General features: G+C 32.8%; 1 protein-coding gene and 1 long non-coding RNA gene across 3 annotated transcripts; one reads left to right on the top strand and one right to left on the bottom strand.

The window, feature by feature from the left end:
- The first annotated feature begins 1,743 nt into the window (after positions 1-1,743).
- On the top strand, positions 1,744-11,228 carry LOC123905569 (potassium transporter 7-like). 2 transcript variants are annotated; one of them, XM_045955230.1, is made up of 11 exons: positions 1,756-2,182; positions 2,770-2,998; positions 3,310-3,558; positions 3,792-3,842; positions 7,460-7,720; positions 7,958-8,010; positions 8,112-8,226; positions 8,344-8,598; positions 9,238-9,760; positions 10,024-10,114; positions 10,286-10,423. In XM_045955230.1, the coding sequence occupies exons 1-10, from the start codon at positions 1,919-1,921 to the stop codon at positions 10,070-10,072; spliced, it is 2,049 nt and encodes a 682-aa protein (XP_045811186.1). In that variant the 5' UTR covers positions 1,756-1,918; the 3' UTR covers positions 10,073-10,114; positions 10,286-10,423. The 2 variants fall into 2 exon arrangements, with proteins under 2 accessions (XP_045811185.1, XP_045811186.1); XM_045955229.1 differs by lacking the exon at positions 10,024-10,114 and having other exon boundaries at positions 1,744-2,182; positions 10,286-11,228.
- A 4,036-nt stretch (positions 11,229-15,264) lies between these two features.
- LOC123909525 lies at positions 15,265-15,869 on the bottom strand. Its single transcript, XR_006809952.1, has 2 exons — positions 15,749-15,869; positions 15,265-15,633 (listed from the first exon to the last, which is right to left on the bottom strand). It is a non-coding gene; the product is annotated as an uncharacterized LOC123909525 (long non-coding RNA).
- Positions 15,870-20,364: the final 4,495 nt, after the last annotated feature.

Below are 20,364 nucleotides of genomic sequence, written 5' to 3'. Positions count from 1 at the left end.
TAGAAGGAGGGGGAGGAAGTGCGAAGAATAATGCAACAGGAGGCGTCACCGATTTGTTGTAACAAGGTGGCCACTTGGTATAGGTGGCAGAGGGTAACTTTTTTCTCATCCATTAATTCCTTTCATCGATTTATTTTACAAAAGCTACTTACTTTATAATGTTTAGTGTCTGAGTCTGAGATGCTTATTTTTGTTGTTGCTGGACTTGTTACTCAAAACAACTCACTGATGTATTGTATAAGCATAAGGCTTGTGTTCATCCTAAGAGGATGTGCGTGCATGTAAGTAACTTGTATAGCTTAGTTTCTGGGCTTTGTGGTTGGTTCATTATTGGTGTTATTGATAGTCTTTGTTTGTAGCTCCTTTGGAATGTTTATTTTTGTTTAAACAAAGTTACTCGTTTAATGATATGTATGTGTATATGCGTGTGTACGCGTGTGTTAGAATAAATAAATTACTATGTGCGTATATGTGTGCATGTGTGTAATTAACTTTTTTTGTGTGGCGAATCTTATCTCCTTTTCTATATTCTTGACTCCGATGTAAGTAACTTTAAGCATTATATATACACACAAAAAAATGTTCTTTCATTTTATTTTAATTTAATGACCTTTGTTATTTATAAACTATTTTTATTAATAATAGTACCATTAGATTAAAATAAAAATATAATGGAAGGCAGAGATTGATCTATTTATAACATAAATACTTTTATTTTAGCATAAATAAATTATTGTAGGTCCACTTTTGTCCGAATTTATAGAAGGAGAAACACCGAAAACATCTCGTCGCTACCATACTTGGTAGGATTGTTTGGATGTATATTGTCGCTATATTATGGATTTCGGCAGCCAAATGACATGTTAATTATTTCGATAAATGCCAATGGAGATGTTATAGAGACTATCTTTATAATCACTTACATTCTATATGCTCATGTACATGTTCAGTTATATATACATTTATATTTATAAATCCTTTTCGATTACTTTTTTTATATAATTTCTAGTTTATTTAAAACAAATTTGACATTTGGTGGAAATGAATCCGACTCATGATATATATATGCAAAGTTTTTTAAAGGATGAAACAATGCAAATTTTTTCCTAACCTACTTGGGTTGGTGCATTGTATTGACTTGGAACCTGAGAGTGTGCTCCTCTTGAGGTCTGAGGTTCAATTCTCTATAGCAGGTGGGTTAATATAGCTTCTTCAAAAAAATGCAAATTTTTTCCTTATAATAATATTTCTCCATACACAAAAGTTATTCATGGAACTAGTGTCTACATCTCTTCCTGTTTGAATCAATTATATGAGAGTCTTATTATTATAATCAAATAATAATAATAAAATTATATCTTTTTTTACAAATATAAATATAAATTTTACTTTTTTTCGATTTTACTTAAATAAAAGAAAAGCTTGAATTTATTTTTACTTAAATAAAAGAAAAACTATAATTTTTTTTAATCAAACAAATTTAATTCATTTCATTAATTAGTAAACGTTCAATACATACAGAAATAATATCAAATCTACGGAAACTAACCTAAAAAAATAACCGCCGAACAAGAGTATCAGCAATCATATTTAATTGTCTCCTAACATACTATAATTTATATTTAAAAATAGTAGTAATAATAGTAATAATAATATTGTAACAGTATGAGTCATTGAGGCTCAACTCTTACCAAAAAAAAAAAATGAGGCTCAACTATATTATTATTATTATATTAATATTTTAATTTACTCTTCTTCTTCACACACACACACACTGTAACTGAAAAAATGAAAACACTTCCGAATGTATATGGCACCTCACTCTCTAAAATCGAACCATATCTATGCATCGAACCCTAAAGATTCCGATTGATTGATTGATTCACTCATAATTCAAATTGACCTGTGATTGGAATCCATGTCAGAGGAAAGTAGCGAAATCAATGGTGGATTCTCGATGGACTCATCGGAATCACGATGGGTTTTCCATGAGGATGAAGATGATGATGTGTCCGATATAGAGGAATACCATGCCGATTTGAGATTCAGAGGACGCAACACTGTACCTGATTCCGAAGATGAAGATAACGCTGAACAAAAACTCATTCGCACTGGTCCTCGAATCGATTCTTTCGATGTTGAAGCTCTTGATGTTCCTGGTGTTCACAGAAATGACTATGAGGTCCATACTTTCTCTCATGATGCATTTTTTTTAGCTTCTGTTACTTATTTTAGAGTGGAATGTGGAATTTTCAAAATTTCTAATGGTAGTTTATGAACTATTTCGTTTATAGAGATGGTAGTTGAAATCGAGTTTACTTTAGTTCAGTTTAGTTAGTTGTAGTTGTAGTAGCTTGAGAATCTTTTGGTTTCAATTTCATTTGAAATTTAGTTATAATCATAAGTTGAAATTTCAGAATGGATAAACATTTAAGTTAATCTTAAATTTAGTGTTTCTATTTCACATTTTTATGATTTTATTTTCTTGTGACCTATGAGTCTTCAAATCTATGGTCTTTCATCCATTTTTATATATGAATGTTGCATTTAAAGCTTGAAAATTCATATGCAAATGGATCAAAAGGGCAAAACTGAAATAAAAAAGATAAAGGATCAAATCGTTACCTGAAATTGAAAGTGAAATTTTGCCTTGTTAATTTGTTAACAGAGTATCATAAGAGAATACAACTGTATACTGTAGTGAAACATATAAGAACTAGATATTAATGTTTAAATGTTTATGCTCGTTGTCTTCCTAATTTATTGCAGGATATCAGTGTAGGAAAGAAAATTGTATTGGCCTTTCAGACTCTTGGCGTAGTCTTTGGTGATGTTGGAACCAGTCCATTATATACATTTAGTGTTATGTTTAGAAAGGCCCCTATAAATGAAAATGAAGACATTCTTGGAGCATTATCGCTTGTCTTGTATACTTTAATATTGATTCCTTTGGTGAAGTATGTCCTGGTTGTTCTGTGGGCCAATGATAATGGTGAAGGTATATTAAATTAAATATTCTAGAATAGATTTTATTTGTATCACCATCAGATGTAATGCATCTGATCAGATCACACACCATAGTACCATATGTGTGGATATTTGTGGAGACATTTTAGGAACTAACTAAAGAAAGTGACACTATAGTGTGATTTAATTGGATACATGTGTAAAACAGTTTTACGCCGTTAGTGCATTTAGATAATCTCCTCTAAAATAAACCTTAAATATTACTTGCATTTCTCTGTGTGGCTATCACAGTGTTCTGACAGTTATGTCCTCAATATCATAGTTGTTTTCGAACCACTGCAGGTGGTACTTTTGCCTTGTACTCCTTGATTTGTCGTCATGCTAAGGTGAGTCTTCTCCCCAACCAGTTAGCATCAGATGCCCGTATATCAAGCTTTAGGCTAAAGGTGCCATCCCCTGAGCTTGAAAGGTCATTAAAAATCAAGGAAAGACTTGAGTCTTCTCTGACTCTGAAGAAGACGCTACTGATATTAGTGCTTGCTGGTACTTCTATGGTGATTGCTAATGGTGTTGTAACACCAGCAATGTCAGGTTATTAACTGCTATTACTTTATTTTGCCAGAAAAAAAACTGCTATTACTGTATGTATTTTTGTAATTTCTTCAGACTTGCCTTGGTCATGTCTTTGGAATGATATCCATAACATACTTGTAATGATATGTTATTACTTGTGTTCGTGAACAACCGGTGCTTTGATCACCATTTGACTACTGTTTAGTGTTTTCTTTTGTATAATAATTCTCACTTTCTATGTCTTGCTGCAGTATTGTCATCTGTTGGTGGTTTAAACATTGGTATAGATGCAATCAAGCAAGGTATTATATTAACCTATAAATCAACTCTTTTATCTGTAACCAGGGCTGATCCAAGGCAGTGAAGTAAGGGCTTTAGGCCTCAACAAAAATTTTGCTTAGTATTATTAACTATTTTTATTGGATTTAAAATAGGAAGGCCTCTCATGATAGAAAAGGCCCAACTTTAAGCTCTATCATTTCAAATGTCTCTCTAAAAATTTGCATTAGGCCACACTCACTGTTCAGAGGTTCTGTCTATAATAGTTATTGATGCCTAGGTTTGACATTGTTACCATCAAAACCAACTTTAGATGTAAAGATCCGGTGACATCCAACAATCAACTTCCTTGGAGGAATAGGAACATGGTCTGAATTCCCATATTTTTAAGTGCACATGTTTCTTCTCCAATAGCCTGGCATTATCCAGGGGGAAGAAAAAAATCCACTTGCAGTCTTAGGAATGAATACAGAAGTCGATTAGGAAAATGAACTGCAAGCATGCTTCCCGTCTTCACACAACTCACAAGCCAACGTGGATAAATTGGGCAAGTTTGGCACCAATTTATGCAGCTTTGAAAGCCTGGGATGATTCAGTTGACCGTATATTAGAAGGGGGAATTTGTGCTACTGCAACTATGAGGATGAGTAGTGAGTTGATAGAGGTCATTAGGCTCGCATATGATGCCAATCATCTGGCCTAAACTCCAGTTCTACAGTATTTACTATATTTACATGAAAACACACAAGCATCACTGTCCTATATGTTAAACTTAAAGAATGTTAGACTCATGGAAGTATTGATCTGAAAACTGTATATTCTCCTCTAGGAGAAGTCTCATATAAATACAATGTAATTACATTTGAATCAGCCCAATAAATCTGTAGCTGTCATATCTACATTTATTATACAATATATACTAATTAATAGTAGTTACTATTGTCAAAATAACAGTTACAAATGCATAGCATTTGAATTTGCCATTAAGACATTCAACCTATTGACATCCCCCCTCAAATTGATGCTGGTAAATTAACTAGCATCAATTTGCTAACCAAAAAATTGTGTCGCTGACGTGTCAATGATTTAGTAAAGATGTCAGCTGTCTGATCTGATGTGGAGACATGTGGTAGATTGATGATTCTGCGATCATAGGCTTCTCGGATAGAGTGACAATCAACCTCGATGTGCTTTGTTCGTTCATGATAAACTGGATTTGCTGCAATTTGTATAGCACTAGTATTGTCAGCATGCAATGAAGTTGGTTGTGCTTGAGAGAATCCAAGTTCTGTTAGAAGACCGCGCAACCATACTATTTCAGAACAAGCAGCAGACATTGCACGATATTCTGCTTCAGTGGATGACTTTGAAACTGAATCTTGTTTCTTACACTTCCAGGAAATAGCAGCATTTCCTAGGAACATACACCAGCCAGTAGTAGACTTCCTTGTGTCTGGACAACCAGCCCAATCAGCATCACTATATGCTTGAAGTTGGAGTGTCGAATCATTAGGAAAAAACAAACCACGTCTTGAAGTGCCAAGGAGGTACTTAATGATACGCTGCACTGCTGAAAAATGTAAATGTCGTGGTGCTTGCATGAACCTACTTACAGTGTGCACAGCGAAAGAAATATCTGGGCGGGTAATTGTTACATAAATGAGACTACCAACCAACTTGCGATAAAGAGTTGGATCATCAAGAAGTTCACCTTCATCTCGACGATATTTAACATTAACTTCCATGGGAGTGTCAACAGTTTTTGAATCTGTGAGTCCAGCAAGTTGCACAAGATCCTTAATATACTTTTGTTGATTTAAAAAAATGCCTTCAGATTGATAATGTACCTCCAAACCCAAGAAGTAAGTAAGGCGGCCCAACTCTTTCATGTGAAAAGATGAATGCAACAATTCTCTAATTTTAGAGATGCCCTCTTGATCAGAACCCGTCACCACTATATCGTCCACATAAACCAGAAGCACCACAATGCCTTTAGGAGTCCTTTGTAGGAAAAGTGATGGATCATATTGACTTTGAATGAATGAAAAACCAAGTAGTGTGGATCGGAACTTTTCAAACCATACTCTTGGTGCCTGTTTCAAACCATATAAAGAGCGTTTTAATTTGCAAACAGTATTAGAGGAAGATGTGGGCATACCATTGGGAAGTTTGATGTAAACTTCTTCCTTAAGATCACCGTGTAGGAATGCATTTTTCACATCCATTTGATGTAGTGGCCAAGACTGGGATGCAGCAAGAGCAAGAATAGTGCGCACACTAGTCATCTTGGCGACCGGGGCAAAAGTCTCGTCATAGTCTAGTCCATATTCTTGCTTATTTCCAAGAACTACAAGACGAGCCTTGTAACGATCTATTGATCCATCTGGACGCAGCTTTATTGAAAACACAAATTTGCTACCCAAAGGTTTAACATACGGAGGACAAGGCACTATGTCCCATGTCTGATTTTCTTCCAAGGCCAGAAGTTCATTTTCAATAGCGGTTTGCCAACAAACACGCTCCATTGCCTGTTTATAAGAAGAAGGAATAGAAACACTAGATAATGTTGCTGTCAAGGATAAGGGATTAGAGAAACCATACTTTTCTGGGGGCTTACGAATGCGTGAGCTGCGTCGTAAAAGTTCAAGTTCTGGTTCTGGTTCTTGTATTGGATCAGCAGTCAAGGAACTATCTTGAGGGGGCCCGTGGAATTCAGCTGGTTGATTTTGAGTGACAACACGTCGTCTTTGGTAGGTCAAAAGGGGCTTAGAGGATGACTGACTTATAATAGAGTTAGAAAAAAATGGTAAAACAGAAACCGTAGAAGGAGTGTCATGATGTGTTGCAAAAAAATATTTATTTTCCTGAAAAATTACATTTCTAGACACCCGAATTCGACGATTATTAGGATCATAACATAAAAAGCCCTTTTGATGAGAAGAATATCCAAGAAAAGCACATTCAACAGAATATCGAGGCCTAACTCATCCTTACAAAACCGGCTTGTAAGGTGAGGATTGCCTCCTCTTTATAAACTCTTCTCAAGAGTCCTATCTATCCGATGTGGGACTAAATCCCACCGAGTGTTGGCCGCTAACACACCCCCTCACGCTTCAGCCCGGCCCAATGGGCCTGAAGCGTGAACGATGTCGGAAGCCCAACGATAGACCCGATAGGCTCTGATACCATGTTAAACTTAAAGAATGTTAGACTCATGGAAGTATTGATCTGAAAACTGTATATTCTCCTCTAGGAGAAGTCTCATATAAATACAATGTAATTACATTTGAATCAGCCCAATAAATCTGTAGCTGTCATATCTACATTTATTATACAATATATACTAATTAATAGTAGTTACTATTGTCAAAATAACAGTTACAAATGCATAGCATTTGAATTTGCCATTAAGACATTCAACCTATTGACACTATATACACAAAATTGCTAACTATTTACAATAAATATTTGCTACTGCAGTCTATTGACTTGGTCTGAGACAATTGAAAGCCTTTCTTGTTTTGGTTTTGTTTCTGAGGGTTAGATAAGTGAACATATGAATAAGCTGAGCTGATTTATAAGCTTATTATTTGGTCATTTCTATAGCTGCATTAATCTTTTCTCCATTTTAACTATGCAGATCAAGTGGTGATGATTTCAGTTGCCTGCCTGATTGTTTTGTTCAGTGTACAGAAGTATGGAACAAGTAAAGTGGGACTTGCAGTAGGACCTGCTTTGTTCATATGGTTTTGTTCTCTTGCGGGTATCGGGATATACAATCTTGTCAAATATGACAGCAGTGTCTTGAGGGCATTTAATCCTATTCATATCTACTATTTCTTCAAGAGGAACTCAACTAAAGCATGGTATTCTCTTGGGGGTTGTCTTCTGTGTGCAACTGGTAAACAAAATACACAGTATCTTGAAACTGGGAATGGAATAATAGTATATATATTTTATCTTGCTGGTTAGGTAGATTTAGTAATGTGTTTTTATTTGTTTACATACAATGCATTGCTAACAATTATGATTGGCGTTGTCTAAGTTTGTCCATAATAACTTTTTTATTGTGATGAATATGCAATATAAATGTAACTATTGCTGTACTTATTAAAACTCTTACTGAACTGTATTGCAGGTTCTGAAGCCATGTTTGCAGATCTTTGCTACTTTCCTGTACGATCAGTGCAGGTAAAATTGTAGTTATTAGAGTATCGTGCTTCTTTCATATTTTTTATTTCCTTTGTCTTTTTGTGTACTAATATGTGAGGCTTGATGGTGCTAATTTGCAGCTTACGTTTGTCTTTCTTGTTTTGCCGTGCCTGCTATTGGGTTATTTGGGTCAAGCTGCATACCTTATGGAAAACCATGCTGATGCTGGTCATGCCTTTTATTCTTCTGTTCCGAGTAAGTGTTGACAATATCATTCTTTACACCGGGTTGTCTTAGCAATTTATCTTTTTTTGCAGTGGGCTGTTTCAGCAAATTACAGGATTTTCAAGTAATACTATTCTCTGTCTGTAGGTGGTGCATTCTGGCCAACTTTCCTTATTGCTAACATTGCGGCACTGATTGCAAGTCGTGCTATGACAACAGCAACATTTTCATGTATAAAGCAATCAACTGCACTTGGTTGTTTCCCTCGTCTTAAAATCATTCACACCTCCCGGAAATTTATGGGCCAGATCTATATCCCTGTCCTAAACTGGTTTCTCCTGGCTGTTTCACTGGTGCTTGTCTGCTCTATATCAAGCATTGATGAGATTGGAAATGCCTATGGTAATGATTGTTTTAATGTTCTTTTATATCTGCAGATAATCTTAAAAATCTATCAGCAATAATTACGTTGCTTTGTGAAATTGAAACTTGGTGATAATGTTAATATCACATTTTTGTTGAGGTCGACATTCAGAACAGAATGCTTTGCCTTTATCAAAAAGAACAGAATGCTTTGCATCAAAAAAATGTTACTGTAATTATGTGGAAGAGCATTGACCTCTCCTGATATTTATTTTGAGTGGATAATCAATAATACAGCCAGAGCCTTATAAAAGAAGACCTAATTTGCTTTGAGAAACCCGTGCATTCTGAGATCTTAAGCCCTATTGTTGCCCTGTTTTTTTAAAAATTTTGGAACAATGTATCTATGTAATTGTTTTTCCATCAGCAAGACTTTTAAGAGGTAGTGGCTATGGCTATTATTTTATTATAAATGGGTATGGTCACACTTCTGTTGAACTTTGAATTTGTGAAAGGAATAGATCCTGATCGATAATAATTTGATTCGGAAATTGCGGCTCGAGAGTTTAGCTTTCTTTGGCTTTTGGCCACTGAACTCCGTTCATTATTACTATGTTATTAACTTATTATGTATTATTAATGAATTCATATTCAGCCTTTTCCTTTTTCCACTTTCAGGAATTGCTGAGATGGGGGTGATGATGACGACCACTGTTTTATTAACCCTTGTTATGCTTCTTATATGGCAAATACACATCATGATAGTGCTGTGTTTTGCGGTAGTCTTCTTGGGATTGGAGTTGACTTTCTTTTCATCTGTTCTGTGTAGTGTGGCAGATGGAAGTTGGATAATATTGGTCTTTTCTGTAATAATGTTTCTTATAATGTATGTATGGAATTATGGAAGCAATCTCAAGTATGAAACTGAAGTCAAGCAAAAACTGTCGATGGATTTGATGCGAGAATTAGGGTCTAATCTTGGGACAATACGTGCTCCTGGAATTGGTTTGCTTTATAACGAATTGGTCAAAGGAATACCAGCAATTCTTGGACATTTTCTGACTACACTTCCGGCAATTCACTCCATGATCATATTTGTGAGTATCAAGTATGTTCCGGTTCCTGTGGTGCCTCAAAGTGAAAGGTTCCTTTTCCGGCGAGTCTGCCTCAAAAGTTATCATATATTTCGTTGTATTGCCAGGTAACTAGCTCCTTTTATTCATATTTTGGTTCTGTGTATAACTGTATTAATAAGAGATGATGTTAACTTTTACACCCTTGGCAAAGTGGTTTAACCTTGGAATAGTGTAATGGATTATCAAAATGTTACAAATGGAGTGAAAGAGAACAAATTTGTAAGGGTTGATTGGATGTCTACAGAAAAGGAAGAGAATTATCTCTTTCCAAAGGGTTTTCCCTTTTTCAAGTGAGTTAATACTTAGTTTTCCTATTTTATTAATTCAGATTTCGGAATCAAAATGTTCTTCTACTCCTCTCCTACTATTTCAGTTAACCACCAACCCAGTTATGCAGCTCTTAACTCTTCACTACCAAAGTAATTTTCTAATTCTACCAGAAATGGAGCTCCTAAATATTTCTTTTAGACACAACCTGTGCAATGACTTGATGTATATATCACTTTATGGGGACAATTTCTTGAAAAAACTATAGTGTATGCTGTTATCATTTAATAAAAGTATTTCTTTCTTTGCTTTTATGTCAACAGATATGGTTACAAAGATGTTCGAAAAGAAAATCACCAGACGTTTGAGCAGATGCTGATTGAGAGCCTGGAGAAGTTTATACGCCGTGAGGCTCAGGAGAGATCACTGGAGAGTGATAGGGATGAAGATATTGATTCAGAGGATGAGTACTCTAGTTCTAGGGTTCTAATTGCTCCCAATGGGAGTGTTTACTCACTTGGGATTCCTCTTCTTTCCGATTTTAAGGATACAAGCAGCTCTGTTTTAGAAGCAAGCACATCCGAGGTGTTAAGCCCTACAGCGTCTGATTCCCCAGCGTTTGATGCTGAACAGAGCCTTGAGAGGGAGCTATCTTTTATTCACAAGGCTAAAGAATCTGGGGTTGTTTATCTTCTCGGTCATGGGGATATAAGAGCACGAAAGGAGTCTTGGTTTATCAAGAAGCTAGTAATAAACTATTTCTACGCCTTCTTGAGAAAGAACTGCAGGAGGGGTATCACAACTTTAAGTGTGCCACATTCACATCTGATGCAAGTTAGCATGACTTACATGGTTTGAAAATCAATTTTACTGTCCAATGGAACGACAATTTACTTGGAAACCACCATGTGATGGCGGTGAGCAGGCTCTCGAAAGGCTTTATTTTGGAATGCACAATTTGATTTACCTTCTAGTTGTTGTTTGCTCTTGGTCTAGCTCATCATCAGATATCGTACCGATGTTTATTGCAGTTGTGTCTGGCATCTTCTTACACGGAATCAAAATAGGTTGATAACAAACAGAAACAGAAATGTTAAAATAATCGATGCAACATTATGTATACACATTTGTGAACAATTCCACTTCAACTTGAATGTACAACTATGGACAGAGTGTTGTTGAAGTGCTAAAATGGAGAAACTATGGTCTTTCACAACTTAATTACACTTGCAAGTTGCAACTAATACTAGAGATCAAGCTATGGAATTTGTGTGTTAATAAATATGTAGAAATATGTGAATATACATTTTTAGGTGAAAAAACAAATCAATTCATTTGTAGATTCAAAATTTCATAAACCGAGTCTCAAAACCGTTTTAATACAGATGAAATTGAGAAATTTAAGGTAAATATGTAGGATTTTATGTTTTTATCCTAAATTCAAATTTTTATCCGATTTCTTAAACTCAACTCCAAAACATAGAATTTTCATCTACTACATTCAAAGTGCAGCGTTTCTAAAGCCTTTTTCTTTTCCCGTTATGAGAAAATGAAATGTCATCAACAAATACAAATGAAGTGAAATGTTACACAACACAAAATGATTCAACGAATGCGTTCTTTTTTCTTTTTTATGGCTTTAATTTTTAACTAATTGAAGAACTTACCTTTTCTTAATTTATATATATCCTTGACGGAGATTAATTACTTGTGGTGGAAACTTCGTAAAAAAAAATAAAATGAACATGAAATTGGATATGTCATAGTTATGTTTATGTAGAATAGTACAGTATATTACAACCAACATGACAATATGAACCGAATGCAAAAGCATAATTGAGATTGAGAATTGAAACAAGATGATGGATAGAAAATATGAGAAAAAGTATAAGCAATATATAGACTATTATGTAGTATATATAATTCATAACAAATGCATGCACTACAATTTCTTGCACTACAACTAATTAAGAATGGTACATACATAGTCGATCCATTTAAAATAAGCATCAAGCTAAAACAATGCAGCTATTTAAATTTTTTTCTCCATATAGGAGTTACGCTAAAATAGTGAAATTAAATCGTAAAATTAATAGTACAAAACAAACAAAAACTAACATCTTTATTCATTCTTTATATTTTAAATTACAAATTCTTTCTAGATACATAAATAGATAAATATAAAATATAATCTTCTCAGCAAAAGATCACAACTAATTATTTTTATGGACTCTAAAACACTAGTGGTTGTCCCGCTAACCGCAAGGACAGTTTCAAAGACTTCTTCAATTTGACAATTTCTCTAAACTAATACCGGAGCAATTCCTTTCAGCTTTTTCAGCTAGTAATTCTTAGCCTTGTTTTCATCTATCATTAAATGTTTCATAATTGTTTGAACAACCATATAAATAAACTACCAGCAAGTCGAAATCATGTGATGTACACATGTCTTCCTAATAATCTAGGTCTATGTCTGGTTTTCTTCACGTAATTAATTAACGTCACCATTAAGACGAAGACTTTATACGTTGTTTAATCAAAGAAACCACAGTTGATATAATAACAGAATCACCATCAACAGGTATTCCATCGAAACAAATCATAGAAATCTTCAACGGCTTCACTGTAAAAACAACAACAAAACAATCACATGTTAGTGACACATAATTATTAATCAAACACAAAACCATATATCAAACCAAAAGGAGTAGTACTAATTAATTATAAACATAGATCTGAATATAATTCATCAAAATAAAAGACTTAATTTGAATCTAATTAGCAAAGAATAAAAATCACCAGTCATAATTAGAAGTTAGAACAGATCTGAAAAGACATGAATGTAAATTTCTGAAGAGACATGAACAGATCTAGAATCAATGTCTATAATATGAAATAGTAAATCATCTTGAGAAGAATATATTGAGCATATATATTTAAACAAAATTTATTTTTTAAGTTTATTGAATGATAATCGATGCATCAATGTCTATAATATGAAATAGATCTATATGTTATTGAATAAATCCAAAAAATAATAATATTTGTTTATATATAAGACCAGATAAAGTATCTATTTTTCTATTAATATATCTTCGTGAGTTTAGCTCAATTGGTAGGGATATCACATTATATGTATAGGAGTCGAGGTTCGAACCTCAGACACTCTAATTATTCACCTTGATGGTGGATTTTCTAGCAACAAACTACTTGACAAAAAAATAATCTATTAATGTCCCCTTTTTAATCTAATCTTTAATTTATTATAGTTGGTATCTAGAACGATGTGGTTTTTTGAAGCATACCTACAAATAATGATGTTGATGCTAATCATGCCCCAAAGCAAACTCTAGCTGCAGTTTAATTGATCTGATTATGACACTGTTTAGTTTATATTTCAAGTAACCAACAAAGTGATAAAATGGAGAAATTAAGGTCTTTCACTAGCCACAATTCAATTATTTTTTTCTCCACCGAACATTATGACTTATTTCAAGTAACCAACAAAGTGCAAAAATTGAGAAACTGCGTTACTAGCCACAACTCAATTACACTTGCAACTAATAAGCTATCGAATTTGTGTATTAATATGTAGAAACATGACATGTTAATCTATATTTTTAGGTGAAAAAACAAATAATTCATTTGTAGATTCAAAATTTAATAAACTCGGTCAAAGCCCAGAAATTTAATGATTCATTTTTTTTATTCTAATTTTAAATTTTTATCCAATTTCTTAAACTCATCTCCAAAACGCAGAATTTTCATCTACTAAATTCAAAGGCCAAAGCGCAATGTTTCTAAAGCCTTTTTCTTTTCCCCTTATGACCAAAATTAAATGTCTCAACAAATACAAATGAAGTGAAACGAACGCAACACAAAATGATTCAAAAAATGCATTATTGTTTTTTGGATGGTTTTAATTTTTAACAACTCCAACAACTTAGGTTTTCTTAATTTAGTGGAATAATATACAAATTTATGACTATGAAATGAGATATGTCCTAGACGGAGATGAATTACTTGTGGTGAAAACTTCGTAAAAATAAAATGAACATGAAATGGGATGACTGAGAAATGAAATAAGATGATGAATGCTCCGGATTCAAATTGTAAGGTTACACGTTTAGATCATGCTCATTAGTCATTACTCATTAGACAAACTATAGAGTTTTTTTTTTTATTTTAAAGTATATAATAAAGGATGAAACTTATGTACAATTTCATATACACAGTTCTTACTGTGCTAGATACATGGGGAAGTTATTTTTATTTAAAAACAATTTTATTTTACTTTTTTTTAATTAAAAAATATAAATAACTATTTTTTTTATGAGAAAAATAAGAAAAACTGCATCTAAAGAAATGCATATAAGTTTTCTTCATAAAATAATCATAGTATAGCAAGACTATTACGTACTATATGTATTAACATATAATCCACAACAAATGCAATACAATTTCATCTATCAAAATGAATAAATTGCACTACAACTAATAAAGAATATGGTATCAGTGTTTTAAAAATTGGACCGGACCGGCCGGTCGAATCGATTGAACCGGGAACCGGAGTTCAATCGGTCTAGTTTGATTGTTGGACCGAACATGCTAATGAACCGGTGAAAATCACATGAACCGAAAAAAACCGATAAATCGGCGGTTTTTTGAACTGGCCGGTTTATTTGCATTTCTGATTTTTTTTTTTAAGTAAACTCGCTCAATTTTTGTTTAAATGCACAGTTTTTTTTAAAATGCGCAATGGATTGAACAACTGACCTTTCTATAATATTTGGATTACACTACCACTAAGCTAAGCTTTTCAATTGTAGACTTTCTATTCTATATATTGAATACATTCTTGTATTACATTTTTTTTGAACAATTACATTTTTTGTATGAAAACAACCTTTTTCACAAATTTTGATTTGTTTCAAAAGCATGTTTTTATTTTTTTTTTCAATTTTTTTATGGACTTTAGATTTTATTTAATGCTTGTCTAATGTCAATTTAATTGTTAAACTCTCATTTTTACTTATAATAAATAATGTTTTTGCGGTAAAAAAAAAAAACTAATGATTCTAAAACTTCCGTTGTTTAGGATTTGAATTTAAGAACCTTCCACCGATTTAATCCGTTCAATGATCCAATACTCTCATCAGTTCAATGATCGGTCCAGTTTTTAAAACACTCTATGGTATATAGATAGGCGATCCATTTAAAATAAACGATTTACTCTAATTTTAACTACATAGGCGTTACGCTAAAATAGTGAAATTAATAGTGCAAAACAAACAAGAACCGGTGCAATGCAAAATAGAAACATCTTTATTCATTCATTATATTTTAAATTACAAACTCCTCAATCCAAATATAAAATAGTAAACTACCCTAATCAAGTTTGGGACATATATTATTGAAACTTCACCTACACCTGGAACATTATTTCCGATCAAAACACCACACCATCTTATTTTAACGATTTTACTATTATCCAATAAAATAACACAGTTATGAAACCAACTGATTTCATAGATCTAGAGTAATTAACGTCACCGTTAAGACAGAGACTTTATATGTTGTTTAATCAAAGAAATTACCGCCGATATAATAACATAATCATCCTCAATAGACATTCCACGGGAACAAATGATAGAAATCTTCAATGGCTTGGCTGTAAAAACAACAACAAAACGATCACATGTTGGTGACACATAATTATGAAAACACAAAACCATATATGAAACCATGGCTTAATTTGAATCCAATTAGCAAAGCATAAAAAATACCTATCATAGTTGGAACGGATTTGAAGGATTGAATAAGAGAGTGAAATTGCATTTGATGCAAATGCAAGAGACATGAATGTGGGAGTAATTTGATAGAAAGAAAAGCGGCGAGTGAAGTGAAAATAGGAGTAGGAGGTAAGTGGGTATAAATAATGTGAATTTAGGGTTGGATTGATTGGATTTTTTACTAACACGTGTGTGTGTGTCATGATGATGTCAGCAGAAGAAGGATCTAGAATCATAGTAAATCATTCATTCATATTTCTAGGTCTAGCCGTCTTTGCTATTCCCACTTTTTTCCTAAAAATTACCGTCCGCTTTTTCTGGCCCACATACCGTTTTACCGCAAATGATTTTATCTAGATAAGGGTTAATAACACCTTACTCCCTGCAATATGAGCCAGTTTTGGTTTACTTCCTATAAAAAAATAATTTTTGATTATTCTTCGTAATGTGAGTGAGTTTTGATTTACCCTCTTAGTAGACAACTTGACTTGTGACTGAATATATTTGATGGTGTGGCATGCCTATGTGGTTTTTCATTCATTTTTTATTAAAATAATTACCGTCATCTAGATAAATATTACCGCCTAATTTAATTATTTAATTTTTTTTTTTTTTTAAAAAAAGAGCTTTTTTCTTCCTCAAAACAACAACATAAAATGGAACCAATCAAAGCACTCTTTCATCTTCTTCTAACCATCAAACCCAAAATGGAAAATCAAGCTTATAAAAATTGGAGAACAGGGTCACGTGTTTTGTTTGCAAAAATTGGGTATCATCAAGGAGAACTTGGCAGAAATTGGATATCTTCTTTCTTCTTATGCTTTGTTTTTGCTCTGCTTCTTCCTCTCTCGTCTAGGTCACGCGATTTCTGCGTCTTCCTACGGATATTTTGCAATTTTGATTATGTGATATTTTTTTCTCTCGGTTTGTTGCTTGAGTATGTTGGATCTGGTGCTTATGGTGGTGGTTGTTATGGTGGTAGTGGTGGTGGGAGGAAACAGGGATCTTGGTATGGTGGTGGTAGGAAGGAGGAAAGTGAGCATGAACAAAACTTTGAGTTGAAGATTTTAGGTTTTTAATGAGTTGTTGGTTTGAATGTTGGTAGATGAAGATTTTATCTTTCTGGATTTTGAATGATGAAGATAGTGATGAAGTTGGACTTTGATTTTCTAGGTTTTCAATCTGTTTTTTTTTTTTCTATTTATTTTTCCTTTAAAAAATGAACATGTAATTAATTAGTCTACATGGCAATGATTAAATTAATCCAAAATGAAAAAAAAAACCACTTAGACATGCCAAATCATCAAATATGTCTAGTCACAAGGCAAGTTGTCTACTGAGTGAGGTAAATCAAAATTCACTCGCATTACGAGGGGGTAATCAAAAATTATTTTTTTACAGGGGTAAACCAAATCTAGCTCATATTGCAGGGGATAAAGAGCTATTAACCTTTTAGGTAAAAAGTAAATCATCATTGACAAGAATATACTCGAGCAACTACTCTGGGCGCAGATTTCTCGCCGAAGTAATTCTTATATACTATCTCCGGTTTTATATATAAGAGAAATTTTTACTTTTTAGGTTCATTGTAAAATGAATGTATTTAGACTATAGTATAGTCTAAATACATTCATTTTACAATGAACTTAAAACGCAAAACTTCTCTTATATATAGGACTGAGGGAGTAGAAAATAAACCCAAATAAAAATTATGTATTTGGGCATACACACAAATGAAAAATTTAAATGTGAAACAATTTAGTCACATTATCTAACATCACTTCATCGTCTTTTTAATTACAATTTTTTTAAAACTTTTGTGTGAGCGCCTAAATTAAAACTATTTAGGTTTGTGTCTAAGTAAATATCTTTTCATGTGATTGATGTGTCCTCCGATAACTGATCTTAGTTCTTCGAATTAAAATTTGTGGTTGGATTGGTTTAATCATAAAATTGTGTGTAACATTAAAGTTGTCTAATTTTATACGAATGACTAATTTATTTATTTTAAACATGTATGACTCATATTCAATAGGCTTAATTAATAAAATGGTCCCTTAAAGATATTTTTGGTTTCAGATTGGTCCCTTAAAGAAAAAAAGGTCCAAATAGGTCCCTTAAAGAAAAAAAAGTCTGAATAGGTCCCTTAAAGACATCTCCGTTAATCAGTTTGGTCCCTAAAAAGAGGTCTAAATAGGACCAAACTGATTAACGGATATGTTTTAAGGGACCTATTCGGACCTTTTTTTCTTTAAGGGACCTATTTAGACTTTTTTTTCTTTAAGGGACCAATATGAAACCAAAAATGTCTTTAAGGGACCATTTTATTAATTAAGCCTATTTAATAAGTGTCAAACTGTGTTAAAAACAAACAAGCAGGGAATCTAGATTCATCTACTCTTTGGTCTCATATATAGTATATAAACAAAATTTTATTTTTTGAGTTTATTGGATGGTGATTGATTTATCATGTCTATAATATGAATTAGATCTATATGTTATTGAATAACTAAAAAATAATTTTTTTTTTGTTTATATCTAGATAGAATATCTATTAAGTCTCCTTTTAACATAATCTTTCATTTATCGTAGTTGGTACTTACAATGATGTGATTTTCTTAAGCTTACCTACAAAGATGTGTTGGTGTGCAATGAATCGAGTTTAATTGAGTGCAACGTTGTTTAAAATATGAGTCTAATTGAGTGCAACGTTGACGCGTGATTTCACAATACTATAGAAAGAACAAGTGCGGGAGGGTGCATTCGTGATCACATGGGTCACTTTGGCATGGTTGCAAGGTATGTGTTCTATAATTGAAGGTGAAGCTATGGCCTTGATTGAAGCCATGAAGGAGATGACTAGCTGCAGCATCTCTCATGTCATTTTTTAGACCGACTCCAAAAGTATAGTAGATGCAATTCACAATGTGCCTTCGGGTGTCTCGAAATTTAGTACTTTCATATGTAATATTCGTAATGTATTGTTTTTAAATTCTAACTTTAAGGTGAAAGTTTATTAAATGACAAATAAATCTGGTAGCTCACAAGCTTGCTAGAGCGGTCATTTCTCGGACTAGGATTTTTTCTTGGTTGCCTTCCAAAAGTCATGGGCAAATTACCACACCAATACAAAACAGCCACTTGTAATCCACTATCTTTTCACACATAAATTAACCTACTACCTTTGTAAGTGTTAAATATTATCACATAAGATTCTTCTTTTTTTTTGCATACAAAAATTCTTACTAGATTGCATTTTCCATATAACAACTAAGGTATGAGATGTATATATATGTAACAAGAATCCAAAATCATATAACCCTTTGTAAAGATTTTCAAGAATCCAATAAAAACCATAACCATTTAGTACTTTTTCTGATCATGGTGGATTATATGTTATTTTTGGCGAAAATGCATCTAGACGATAAATTTTTCCTATTTGCATCTGCAAGAATCTTATCATAAAATCTTTCAAATAATTACTAACATGAAATGTCTTCCCACAATATTATTTAAGAGAATGTAGCATTTTCGCAAAGTAGTAATTGAATAAGCGAGTGATAATGCCCAAATAACCAAAAAGATAACATGAATTAATTGAAAATTCAAATAGGCTAAAGCTAAAACAATATATTATTAGGATCTCGAGAGAACCCGAGTTCGATTTTTGTGTGGAACAATTTTTTTGTCATACCTTACTTACCTCGTGGCCGAACTCTGGACTATTAGGGTCTCTTTCCCCGAAACTAGAGAATTATAAATATATATATATATATAAAAAAAACAATATAGTAATTTCTCTTTTTCCCAAAAAAATTACTCTATACATAGCTTATATTTTCGGGCCAAAATACAAACAAAAAATAGTGCAAAGCACATGTTAATATACATAGTGTCTACAAAATAATAACCAAATTTATTTCTTCTTTGTTCTAAACTACAAAGCTTACGAATATAAATATCCATATGGACTCACTTGGTAATTGTATGTATTTTGCAAATATTGATATATATATATATATATATATATATATATATATATATATATATATATATATATATATAGACACACACTATTACGATCCATTAGAAGCGGAAAAGGAACAACTGATTAAAGGAACTTTGACATTGTCAAAGAGTCAAAGAATTATTGATCTCCCTCCCCGCTCTATAAATATTCACATGAATTACACGAGAGACTTGATCCTATACGTTGAGAAATAATGAAGGCCAAAATCATATTGTCTAATCAAAGAAATCATAATAGCAATGAAATCATCAAGAACGACCATTCCATTTGAACAAATAATAGCAATCTTCAACCGCTTTACTGAAAGAACAACAAAACGACCACATCACATGTTAGTGAGAGATAATTATGCAAACACAAAACCATATATACTACTTAGTATTAACAATAAATATAGATCTAAATCTAATTCATCAAAATAAAAGGCTTAACTGTAAATAAAAAAAGGCTTAATTTGAAGATAACTAACAAATCTAAAGATTATTATTATTATTACTAGAGGGTCAGGCGCGCGCCTGCCTGTGTCTAACTTATGTACCCAAAAAAAAAGATACGCCTTATATTATGGTGAGTTTGTTAA

This window comes from Trifolium pratense, linkage group LG2 (assembly GCF_020283565.1).
Source record: "Trifolium pratense cultivar HEN17-A07 linkage group LG2, ARS_RC_1.1, whole genome shotgun sequence".
Lineage (NCBI taxonomy): Eukaryota > Viridiplantae > Streptophyta > Magnoliopsida > Fabales > Fabaceae > Trifolium > Trifolium pratense.
Note: the sequence above shows the minus strand (reverse complement) of the source record. Positions and strands in the feature narration are given on the sequence as shown.

Excerpts from the sequence above, each read along its gene's own strand:
- LOC123905569 (XM_045955229.1), top strand. The coding sequence starts at position 1,919 with ATGTCAGAGGAAAGTAGCGAAATCAATGGTGGATTCTCGATGGACTCA. Across the intron at positions 3,559-3,791 it reads TGTAACACCAGCAATGTCAG|TATTGTCATCTGTTGGTGGT; the intron begins GTTATTAACTGC and ends GTCTTGCTGCAG. Across the intron at positions 8,599-9,237 it reads TGAGATTGGAAATGCCTATG|GAATTGCTGAGATGGGGGTG; the intron begins GTAATGATTGTT and ends TTCCACTTTCAG.